Here is a 13,373-nt window from a genome sequence, read left to right on the forward strand (position 1 = left end):
ATGTTTAATTTATAAAAGTTAAGTCACAAAAGAATTACGGTTCTAAGCATAATAAAAAAAAATACTAGAGCAGAGAATATCGAAATGGGTCAATTTTGGAACGCCCGCAAAATTACTGTTTATTATTATTGCAAAATATAGTCATTAAACGACATTTATTTACTTTTGTTTATTTATATTCTTTATTTATACAAGGAAGAAGCAGTACACCAAAGGCGGCCTTATCGCTACATAGCGATTTCCTCCAGGCAACCTTAGTTTTCGGAAAATGTGAAAATACAAGAATGCGGGTGGTGTGAATTAAAAAAATATATACAACCAAATAATTACACTAATACATAAACTATGTAACATATAGGTAAGTATAATCATATGATAATTACAATAAAAACCCTTAAAATAAAACCCTTACAATAAAAACCCTAATGGCTTTAGTTAGTTCAGTGTTCGCTAGATATTTCAGTCTTCTCCAATATCCAGTCCTTAAAGCTGAACACCCTGGAGTACACGTCAGGGTACCCCTTCGCACACGGCACCCCCCACGACACGACCCCCACCACCTTGCCATCTTCTACCAAAGGGCCGCCGGAATCACCCTGAAATATTATAATATTAAAATTTTGAAAAATTTGAAGATCATGAAATTAACTAGAATAAAGACATTCTGTATATAATGTCCATATAATACATATATTCCATAATAAGTTATCACTTCAAAAATTTAGTCCTGGATTAGTCTATAAGTTGTTTAGGCAATTGCTTAGGGTATCCCGTTTATGCCGGCACCAAAGACGACCGAGAAAAAAAGGCACGACGCATACGATAGTTATACCAAATTCAAAATTCGTGCGTTTCTTGTTGATTTTAATATTATTTTTTTATAGTTCACCTAAAGATAACTCATCAACCATCAACTGTCCTTAATCCGACACTGTCGGACAATTATGTACCTACTTTAATGAAATTAAAAGTGGGGGGTGGGGTAGTTGGTAATGCACGTGATTGTTCACAAACCGGATCTGAATGTGACCACTTTTCTTACGTGGGTTTTTAAGTATAGTTATTTCGTAGCAAGCGTAGCTTAAGTGCTTTGCTCGTAGCAGTTTTACAAGTTCGTTTGGCTTTGGACGTAATTTGGTAAGAAGTACATACTAAACGCGTTAGTCTATAGTGTATACTAATATTATAATGAGGAAAGATTGATTGTTTGTTTGCATTGAAGAAGCTCCGGAACTACTAAGCCGATTTGAAAAATTCTTTCATTGTTAGAAAGCTAAATATAATACTATCCCCGAGTGCTATTCCACAAGATAATATTATAAAGGCGAAAGTTTGTGTGTAAGTGTGTAAGTATGTTCGTTCCTCTTTTACGCTGCGGCTACCTGCCCGAAGCGAAACGATTTGCCTGCATTTGGAATGGAAATAGATTATACTCTGGATTAACAGATAGGCTACTTTTATCTCGGTTAATCCATGTTTCGCGCGGGATTTGTGAAAAACACAATTCCACGCGTACGAAGTCGCGGGCGTCCTCTAGTATTTTATATTTCTACGGGAACTTATAACGAGCAATTTTTATAAATATATGAATATATATAATATAATTACAAAGGTAATCTGAATCTCGGAAACGGTTCCATGAATTTTATGCACGGAGTTTCATGGCGAGAAATCGATCTATTTTCGTTTCCTTTTTAAGAAATTTTACCAAAAAAAATAACGAAATTTTACCATCTACGAGTAATTCTATCTATTCCGTCTAAAATTCGCAATTTCTTTGTATTATGAATAAACTACACCTAAATCTACATAAGCTGGAAAAGCGAAAGCCATGTTACAGGTATATTCGTAACTCCTAACAGCCGTGAGCGTTCTTGTATTACAGCGTACGTTGTAATCCAATTAGTTGAACTGACGCCTTTGCTAATTGAAATTTTATAGTTATCGATAACTGAAGTGTTAACTTGTATTGAGTAATTGTATATTGTCCTATATTTAAAGAGATGTTAGTATTAGTTAATAGATATGCCTACTAATCTTTATTTAAAACCCAGTTTAAGGTTAATCTATACTAATATATAAAGCTGAAGAGTTGGTCTGTTTGATTGAACGCGCTAATCTCAGGAACTACTGGTCCGATTTGAAAATTTCTTTCAGTGTTAGATAGCCCATTTATTGAGGTAGGCTATAGGCTATATATTATCCCCATATTCCTACGGGAACGGGAACCACGCAAGTGAAACAGCGCGACGTCAGCTAGTATAAACATATTATAAAAGAGAGACTTTATTATGGCTCCAAAAGGAGGCTTTATCTTGAGAAATAAATACAGTTGTTATGTTTTGTCTATTTCCCGTCTCTGCAGGAAATAATTATTGGAGCCGTTGATCCGAAAATCTCGTTTTGCGCAATTTAACGCATCACTGGAACGTATTGCGTCGTCATTATAATTTTGTTTGATTTATGAGTTATTTGTGTTTTTCTTTACTATTCTAAGAATGTTAGCTGAACCGGCAACGTTGTTCTGCTTATAATTCTAGTAATTTTTTTTTTTTGATAAAAACATGCTGAAGTCACGATTAAAATGGTGGGGGGGGGGGAGGTATTCTGACCCTTAACGTGATTACATGAAATTTTTAATTTTTTATTATTTTTTGACAATACGAGCCAAGACGCATGTCAGCCATGATGGTCTATATTTCAACTGTTTCATGACGTCACTATCACAAATCCCTTACAAACAGAGCTTTTGACATTAGTTAACAATGTGTTTGACGTTTAGTAAATGAAGTAACATTGTGACAACTACTTCACACACGCAGAGAATTAATAAATTTCAAAGTCTTGTGTAAAATTAATTAAAAAAAATAGCTAGGTAAGTACCTACCAGCAGCGAGGAATCTAAACAACCCGATTCCTGGCGGGTTACCTTTTAAAAAATCCTTACATACTCGTACATAATCATAATTATTCAGCCACATCATTTCTTGTATCTGTACAATAAACGTCTGCGCGCATGACTAAAAAAACACATGACTAGGTTACCTATTACAAAATTCCAGCCTTCGCTACTGGTACCTATTTCTATTTATTTACCTCTTCTTCATTAAGTTAACAATCGAAACAACAAAGTCTGCGGGTGAGATAATCAAGTTGAGAGATCAAGCCGATGTCTTACTCGTATGCGGCCTTCGATTGAGGTTTAGTCGTATACCTATTGAGATTCTATATTGTTTCATCTAAGCTTATTAAACCGTCTTCGTGTGATTGATTACCAAATATATATGTGGAGGTATTTGATGTAATCATCACTATCATCATTAAGAACACATATTTGACTCATTGTTGGGCACGAGTCTCCTCTCAGAAGGAAAGGGGATAGGGTAATAGTCCACCACGCCAGCCCAATGCGAAATGGTGGACAGGCATTTCCTCTTGATGTTTTTTTCTTTACTGTTTGAGACACTTTAAATAATTTCTTAAAATGCACATAACTGAAAAGTAAAAGGTGCATGCTCCGCACTAGATTCGAACTTACGAAATTCTGAATTAAATGCAGAGGTCATATCCACTGGGCTATTACGGTATCACGGTTTTGATGTTATAATATTTTGTAAATAAAAATTGTTATTTGGAAAAAGTCTCCCTTATATTCCGAATTACTTGACTTGTAAGAGCGTGGCTTTAAAGAGGAAAGACTTGTATTTTTGTTAGTAACGAATAAACTGAAATAATACTGGATCAATTAAAAAAATATTTAACAATAGCGAGCTACATTATCAGGTAGTAACATAGATTCATCCCCGTTTATTCCCATGGGCGTGAAAACGCCGGTGAAAACGCGACATGCTGTTTTTATTGTATAACCAAAAAAAATATCTATTTTGTATAGCTTTTCATCCTCAATTTCAACTAGGGTTGCCAACCGTATTATAATATATAATATTGTACTATATTTTGGGTCTGAGTGCGGTTTCGAATATATAGTACGCAAAATACTATATTTTCAGCACTAAAATCTAACAAACAAATCTTTCATTTTGAAACTTTATAGATAAACATTAGTCTTTGACAGATGCAATAATATATTATCATGTAGGTATCAATGTATTATCAACTTTCGTACTATAAGCAAACGATAAAAAAACGAGCTTTTGGTTTTTTAAAATTTAAAAATTGCATGTGAAAACGAATTTAATATGACACTCCTAATTTAGCCGAAAAAACTGAAAAATGCAACTAACCCAAAAAATATATGAAGTTAATAATACTATATTTTCTTGAAGTGTACTATATAGCTATATATATTCTTTATAACTAAATCTGAATAAAATACCATATTTTTCTCAAAAAATGTTGGCAACCCTAATTTCAACCTTAAGTACCGGGAAAAAAGTATCCTAGATTAAAGATAAAAAGCGTACGTAATCTAATGAAAATCGACTTTCTGAGTAACACAATATCCCAAAATTTGTTCACTTCAAAAAGTTTTCTTACTTTTTCCGAAGTTTCCCGTTATCGAAAGGCGTGTGTTGAATATTTAATGTAATCTCTAAGCACAAGTTTATATTAATTCGTAATTAGGTTCCATCAACTCCTAATCCAAACACTAATTACAAGAGAATAACAAATGTGTGTATTTGCTATCTCTTTGAGTCTGAGATACAAAGATGCTGTAATGTACACGACTTCTAACCGACTTCCAGAAAGGAGGAGATGCTAAAATCAGCCAAAATCACTCTATATTATTTACACATACCCTTTTGACGGCCTCCGTGGCGCAGTGGTATGCGCGGTGGATTTACAAGACGGAGGTCCTGGGTTCGATCCCCGGCTGGGCAGATTGAGAATTTCTTAATTTGTCCAGGTCTGGCTGGTGGGAGGCTTCAGCCGTGGCTAGTTACCACCCTACCGACAAAGACGCACCGCCAATCGATTTAGCGTTCCGGTACGATGCCGTGTAGAAACCAAAAGGGGTATGGATTTTCATCCTCCTCCTAACAAGTTAGCCCGCTTCCATCTTAGACTGCATCATCACTTACCATCAGGTGAGATTGTAGTCAAGGGCTAACTTGTAAAGAATAAAAAAAAACACAGATTAAACAGATAGATCGCACGGAACACGACGATGTCGTAGCCGCTCCAAATACAAAATTCACAACCTAATACATTCTCGAGTCAATACGACACGAAGCGTTGCATCAGCAATTTTCAATATTATTACACATATATACACCTCCAACTTATCAGTTGTGTGGATTTTAAGAAGTTAAATATCACGTATCTCAAACGGTGAAGGAAAAACATCGTGAGGAAACCTGCATACCATAGAGTTTTCTTAATTCTCTGCGTATGTGAAGTCTGCCAATCCGCATTGGGCCAGCGAGGTGGACTATGGGCCTAACCCCTTTCATTCTGAGAGGAGACTCGAGCTCAGCATTGAGCCGAATATGGGTTGATAATGATGATGACCGGCTTCACCACGCTGCTTATAAAGACTCTCTCTGGTTACTCTGTGATTGTTTAAAAAAAAAAATCCAAACTAAAACACAAAAAATAATTGAAATCGCGTTTTCACAGACAGAATTACAGATTCACTGTAAACTATACTCTCTTTCGTAGATCCCTACGCAGGATAACTCAATAGTATCCACGTTCAAGTTTATGTTCTTGAAAGCTCGGCATTGCATAACAATTTCAAATACGCAAATACGTAGCATGGCTTTGTCAGCTGGGGAGTTATTCTCAAAGTCTCTACAACGTTGTTCTCGTCGACGAGTACACTCTTATGTATATTAACAACGATGTTCCACTATGGATGCATTACCTACATTGTATTCGATACGGCACAACGGTGTATTGTATAAATCGTTGTGCCTTACACAGAATATTACGGGGTAAATAAAACCAGTATTATTATAATTAAAAATAGTTGATCTATCAATAATATCAGTACGACACGAAGCGTCGCATCAGTTATTTTCATTATTATTTAAGAAAAATGGCGTCTTATGTTTTTAAAAACTTTAAAAATTGTTTACAAAACCTAAAGAAATGAGATGGAGTATTTTTAACGTTTGTTTTTTTATGGGTTGCACCGGCTTCACACGTTACTTGTAAAGACTCAATCTGGTTACTCTGTGATCTAGTTAAAAACTTTCAAACTAGTTTGGAGCAAGATACCGTTAGTTCAATTTGCGTGTGTTTGTTCAAAGAATATGGGACCAGTGATGATGACACGAACGGAGTGAAAGAGAACCATCCTCGCAATTTCGTTTACATCGCGATGCATTAACAAGTTTATAATTAAGTGCCCCATATGAGTTCGAAACAAGTCAGGCATCCTCCGATTAAAAACTACATGAGAATTCATAGGAAAATTTTGAGATAGTAATATTTTACAATGCCAAAATACATTTATACAAAAGTACAGCTCATTTCGTTTCATTTGGAGGTTATGATATTACATTTTTATAATATTGTCTCTTTGTTGTTGACTTACAGAATAGCACCGCTGATATCGGATTGCATTGAGTTAGTTGGGTATTCAATGCTATTATATTCGTGCTGTCGGCAAATAGTACTGAATGTGACAAATTCGACGTATCATTTGGACAATTACGCAAGGAAATTCACACCAAAATAACATTTCCAGTATACATTATACGGCGCTGGGGAAATTGAAAGGGCTTGTTATATAATCACACTCTATTGTCTGTGTTACTCTACCAAATTATGATATTTTTCTATTTGTTTTTTTTTTGTTATATAACTTACCGTTTGCCTGCAATCACGCGCGATGCGCGATGAAGAAGTCTATGGTAGAACGATTACCTAGAAGATTCCTCCTCCTCGATTACGGGTGGTATTCATTAACAATAAAATAAAAATCAATGTCAAATCAGTGTTGGTATAATGATAAAATAATAAATAAGAGGATATTTGATGACTTGAGGTCAGTTGTTTGTTAGGCAGCGTGGACGCCGTCACGCTGCCAGTCGAGTTATGATTTTGATCATAAATTGTTTAGTGTGAATGTTTATGCATTCTGAAAGGATCCTTTAAACTTACACCCAAGGTCACAAGTCCTGGGACCTGCTCGAGGTGTTTCCTCTACCACAAAATAATGAGGCAATCAATGGTAATGATGCTTGGGATACACATGCATAATATTACAAGTTCATTTTTGTTTACTTCCCGCCAACCCACATGGCAGGAGCGTGGTAGGTCTAAGCTCCATATCCCCTTTTTTAAAAGGAGACTTGTCTTATATGCCTCATAAGAGGCTGCTTAATTGATAATGCTGGTGACGTTTGGGTTACTTATTTGGGTTACTTACATGGCACGCGCCTTCACCAGCTTTGGTCAAGGAACAGATCTGGCTGTCGAAGACCTCGTTGACGTTGAAGTATATCTTCTGGCAGTCATCCACGCTCAGTGCGGCCAGCTCGATGATCTGCAGTTTGTCCGGTAGACTGCCAGGGTACTGGAATAAGACGAATGTTTCAGAAAGGAAAATGCCTAATTTATTATGAAAGTTAAGCCCTTTTTAAAAGCCCTGTTGTATCTTATGGACAAATCATCATGAATTAATAATCAAATATCAGATTTAGATTTATTAACCACGTTTACCATAGATAGAGACATATTGAAAACTCACACTGTTGAGTTATCACAACTTTTTACGATACAATAATAGAATAATAGGCAGATAGAGCGCACGGAACACGACGGTGTCGTAGCCGCTCCAAATACAAAATTTAAAAACGAATACATTCTCAAGTCAGTACGACACGAATCGTCGTATCAGTAACTTTCAATATCATTCAAGTAAAATGGCGTCTTGTGTTTTTAAATATTTTAAAAACTTTTTACAAAGACTAAAGAAACAAGAAAAAGTTTATTTATGTGGATGTCAAGGAGATGCGTGACGTTCGTTTTTTTATGAGCTTCACCGACTTCAGCACGCGGCTGCTTGTATGATCTTTACTGTGGATACGAGAATCTATACTAATATTATAAAGCTGAAGAGTTTCTTTGATTGAACGCGCTAATCTCAGAAACAACTGGTCCGATTTTAAAAATTCTTTCAGTGTTAGATAGCCCATTTATCGAGGAAGGCTATAGGCTATATATTATCCCCGTATTCCTACGTTACGGGAGCCACGCGGGTAAAACCGCGTGGTGTCAGCTAGTTATTTATAAGGTCGATGGCTTCAGGTGGGTATTAAACTGTTTAAGCAAAGTATAAACTAATCCTCTATTGAAAAGGAAAAATATTTGAATACTTGGACCTTGCTAACGAGATTACTGTTATGTAGAATGTTCAGTCAACTGTCAGTTCTGATAGTCGTTTCAGTATACCTACTTAATATGGTATTATAACTACACTAAGGACATAAAAAGAAGAATGGTACCGTAATCAAAATAACGTTCTGTAATTGAATTGGTTTAGATTGACCTACGAGTATTTGTACGCAGTTTTCCCAAGGAATGAAGAATAAAAATTTTCCGAAAATGAATTGCATATTTTTCAGGATATATGTTAATAGGTAGGTATATAGTAATTATGTATATATTTAACCGACAAAAAAAGGAGGAATTTCTCAATTTTTTGACGGCCTCCGTGGCGCAGTGGTATGCGCGGTGGATTTACAAGACGGAGGTCCTGGGTTCGATCCCCGGCTGGGCAGATTGAGATTTTCTTAATTTGTCCAGGTCTGGCTGGTGGGAAGCTTCGGCCGTGGCTAGTTACCACCCTACCGGCAAAGACGTACCGCCAAGCGATTTAGCGCTCCGGTACGATGCTGTGTAGAAACCGAAAGGGGTGTGGATTTTCATCCTCCTCCTAACAAGTTAGCCCGCTTCCATCTTAGACTGCATCATCACTTACCATCAGGTGAGATTGTAGTCAAGGGCTCACTTGTAAAGAATAAGAAAAAAAAAAAAATTCGACGCGTATGGTTTTTTTTAATGTTTGCTACTTCGTCATTTATTAACCTCTGTTTTTGTTCAAAGGAGTATACTTCCAGATTGGTCCCATTTAATTTTCATGAAAATCAGTTAAGTAGTTTTGTATTCAAATCAAAATAACTGAAATACGTCTTTGAAGTCGGTTTAATTTTTATGTTAAACAGATTATTATGTTCGTTTGTTTTTCCTTGAACATAAATGTAGTTAAAATATTGTTAAAGTATCGCAAAGTTGATTATTGAATTTAGAAGTGAATGAACTTTTTGTATTTACATTTTTATATTTACAAATCCCCCAAGCGAGTCAAATTTTCCTTTCAATAAGTTTTTTATTTGATCGGCGTGTCTTTGAACCTGGACTTTAAGTCAAGCAATATACAAGTTCATACTCTCTCTGAACGAACCATGCGTTGTAGAAATAAATTACATTCCCAATATTGGCTGGCTGGTTTTTTTTTTTATTCTTTACAAGTAAGCCCTTGACTACAATCTCACCTGATGGTAAGTGATGATGCAGCCTAAGATGGAAGCGGGTTAACTTGTTAGGAGGAGGATGAAAATCCACACTCCTTTCGGTTTCTACACGACATCGTACCGGAACGCTAAATCGCTTGGCGGTACGTCTTTGTCGGTAGGGTGGTAACTAGCCACGGCCGAAGCTTCCCACCAGCCAGACCTGGACCAATTGAGAAAACCTCAATCAGCCCAGCCGGGGATCGAACCCAGGACCTCCGTCTTGTAAATCCACCGCGCATACCACTGCGCCACGGAGGCTGTCAAAGGCTGGTACTCAACAAAGGTCGCATTTATGCTTAGTTATGCGTAATAATAATATTATAACTTTTAATTAAAAATACATAAATAAATGTAAACTAAAATATTTAAGACTACTGTATGTAAGTTTGTATTAAGTATAATTTGTAATTGTTAAATTTTCTGAAGACTGTTTAGTTTAGTTCGTAAATAATTATTATTGGTTTTTGTATTTTTTATAATTTAATAAATAATTAATTAATTAATAGGTAATTAACAGGTTTCACCATTTAATCACAATAAAATAAAATTAGTTAAAATTTATGGTTGCGTTTTCTATGCGGACGCAAATTGTATAACTGGCTTTGTAATGTTCTAATATGAGGTGTTTTTTTTTAATTATATTAACAAGAAGCCTGTAAGATGGCTATTAAAAAAAAAAGAACTCAGGCTAGTGGTTAGCCTATGTGGGTTAGGATCACGAGATCTTGAATTCGAGTCCTGGGTCTGATATACAGAACTTTTTTTTATAAAAAATTTTCAATATTTTCAGCCTATAGTTGGGAAGTATTTTTTTTTTTTAATTTTGGATAGGCTTGCGCTTGACTACATGCCTGATGGTGAGCAATTATGAGGTCTAAGATGAAACGCGCTTGCCTAGAAGATGCCTATTCACTTTTGCCTTGAAGGCGCACAGATTGTAGGTGTCAGAAAACACAGACGCCGAAAGGGCATTCCACATCTTAGCCGTTCTAGTTAGAAACGTTGACGCAAAACGTTTCCTGCGGGTCGACTGAATGTTGACAACAAAGGGATGCCATTTTTCACGACTTCTCGCTGTTCTGTGGTAGAAAAGAGATGGAGGAACAAGATTATAATGTTCCTGTGAACACAGTTGGTAGTGATAGGCCTCCCCCATACTTCGGGGCAATTTAAGCCACCTGTCATCATCATCATCGACATCACTGTGTGATCGTAAACAGAACTCGTACAAAGCGATTTGCTTCTTCCTTTCTTACGTACGCATAGCTAGGGAATGGAACTCTCTCCCGAAGTCAGTCTTTCCTAATTCTTACAACCAGGCCATCTTTTTTTTTTTTTTAATTCTTTACAAGTTAGCCCTTGACTACAATCTCACCTGATGGTAAGTGATTATGCAGTCTAAGATGGAAGCGGGCTAACTTGTTAGGAGGAGGATGAAAATCCACACCCCTTTCGGTTTCTACACGGCATCGTACCGGAACGCTAAATCGCTTGGCGGTACGTCTTTGCCGACCTCCGTCTTGTAAATCCACCGCGCATACCACTGCGCCACGGAGGCCGTCAAAATCAATCTTTAAGAAGAGAGAATAAACATCTTTAAGGCAAGCGCATTCGATCTTATGCCACATCTTCACTTACCATCAGAGGAGATCGTGGTAGCTTGACCAGCTTGGTGAGCTTATTCCATATTTTAAAGATCGCCTCTCTTTTAAGGAAGGAGACTATTTAAACAGACTGATGATCCTTACCGACAGTCTTCCCCATCCAGTCAGTACCAGATCAGCGCCACCTTCAGTGTTCTTATCAGGCAACGCTATAGGCTGCACCAGGTCATTGAACTCGATCTCTGTGACCACTTTGACCACGCTGACGTCATTGGTGATCAGCCCGCTGTTGTACTTCTCGTGGACTTTGATTTCATCCACAGAGTGCTTGACTCCGCCGTGGGTGAGACTGTTGGTCCCTACTACCACTTTCATTGAGTACTTTGATTGGCTGAAATATGAAAAACACTTATGAGAAAGCTAAGAGAAGTTTAAGTTGCTGGACTGGCGTCAGAAAAGATCGTCGAATCTACTGCTAAGCTAACTAATCACATCATTTCATTCTGATTTTCACTTTTAGGGAGTCGTTGGATGCAAGTGGTTCAAAACCTTTATTCACAAATAAAAAAAAAAAAACAATAAAGAGGAGGTTCTATGTTCGGTTGTAAGTAGATTAAATGTAAGTTGTTCACCGATATTACCATCACTAGTGGTTTGAAGATTTTAAAATCTATTTTTTTGATGCTTTATCCATTACGTCCATCGAGTAGGATTATTATCGAAGTCTAAAAAAAAATTTTCAAAACATTAGACCGGAGGTAAATTATATTATTAAATAACTTGAAACATTATTATTATACTTAATTTAATTATTATTATTACTAAGCGTCATGTCATATAAATCACGTCAACATGCTGGTAATTCACACCCTGATATACTTTCACTTATCTTCGCGTAGTCACGTTCTAGGCACTTTTATAGCAATAAAATAAAATTATTAATAATGAATTTCGTGCGTCAATTTTACACAGCCTTTCAGACTAATTTGAGAGGGTAAACTATTTGTCATATTAAAAAAAATATAAGGCAAATATTAAAAAAAAAGAATCTACAGAATGATATAGTCTTACCCCACAGTGCAATGAGCAGCTGTCAGCACCCATTTTCTGCTGATGATGGAGCCCCCGCAGAAGTGCGAGTTGAACAAGGACCTCAACGACGCCTGGTATGGGGCGCGACCCTCGGGGGCATCGTCGCCCCCCACTATACGGGGTATTGGCTGGTCAAAGGTGGAGGGGAGAAGGAACCCTGAAAATAGAATAAAAATAAATTAAATCCATTCCTATCAAGTCGCTAGGTAGTTTTCTAAGCCATAAAGATTTTTTTTGTTCCTTTGTTTGTTTGTTACGAATAAGCTTCAAAACTACTCAACTAATTTTAAATACCCCTTCACAAACGGAAAGCTATATTGTCAGCGAGTAATATAGGCTATATTTTATCCCCGTATTCCTACGGGAACTATGCGAGTGAAGCCGTGAAAATGAAGAATTTTACACGGATGCAAGGGCTTAATAAAGCAATTCAACTTTTGACATAAAGTTAAAAGATTAAAAAAAAAGATTAAAAAGTTTTTATTTTGAGCAGTTTAAAGCACATAAACAAAACGTGACGGTGGTCCCACAAAAGTTGCAACTGTGTTGTGGTCAAGTTGAATGTAGAGTTTTCAAATAAATATCCAAGCGATACTTTAATTCGTATATATTTTACACTATCTATAGGAATATTTATTTAGAAATAAATGAATAAAAAAAAATAAGCCGGTACTCACCATTTGTAATACAAATAAAGCAAAACACAACGCTCAGTAGTTTTTGCATATTTTTTTCTTTAATAAGTTCGCAGGTTTACAGGACGGGGAAAATTGTTGTAACTTCAGAATCTTGAAGAGATCCCTTTTATAGTATCCTTGAGTACTAATGACATAGTACAAGTATACCTACTAGTATATTTACTATCTAGTACCTATTAGTAGCCCACTTGGTAAATTTAATTAGTTATCGAATGTAGATATCAAGAGCTTTGTAAATATGCGAAAACTGGGTCTGTTGTAATATGATCCCATATCATGTACCTACTTGCGTATTGTGACATGGTACGGTACCATATATGGTACTGAGATAGTCTAATCGTGGAGGTAATACATCTATAATATCATATATTAAATTTCTAGAATTAGTTGCCATCATCATCATCATCATCATATCAGCCGATGGACGTCCACTGCAGGACATAGGCCTTTTGTAGGGACTTCCAAACAGCACGATACTTGCATCCAGCGAA

At 36.4% G+C, this 13,373-nt stretch overlaps 1 protein-coding gene across 1 annotated transcript; it reads right to left on the minus strand.

The window, feature by feature from the left end:
- On the minus strand, positions 1 to 13,001 carry LOC112055661 (chymotrypsin-2-like). Its single transcript, XM_052891567.1, has 5 exons — positions 12,862 to 13,001; positions 12,164 to 12,341; positions 11,237 to 11,483; positions 7,340 to 7,486; positions 1 to 596 (listed from the first exon to the last, which is right to left on the minus strand). The coding sequence occupies exons 1-5, from the start codon at positions 12,908 to 12,910 to the stop codon at positions 441 to 443; spliced, it is 777 nt and encodes a 258-aa protein (XP_052747527.1). The 5' UTR covers positions 12,911 to 13,001; the 3' UTR covers positions 1 to 440.
- Between the last annotated feature and the right edge of the window lie 372 nt (positions 13,002 to 13,373).

This window comes from Bicyclus anynana, chromosome 4 (genome assembly GCF_947172395.1).
Source record: "Bicyclus anynana chromosome 4, ilBicAnyn1.1, whole genome shotgun sequence".
Classification (NCBI taxonomy): Eukaryota; Metazoa; Arthropoda; class Insecta; order Lepidoptera; family Nymphalidae; genus Bicyclus; species Bicyclus anynana.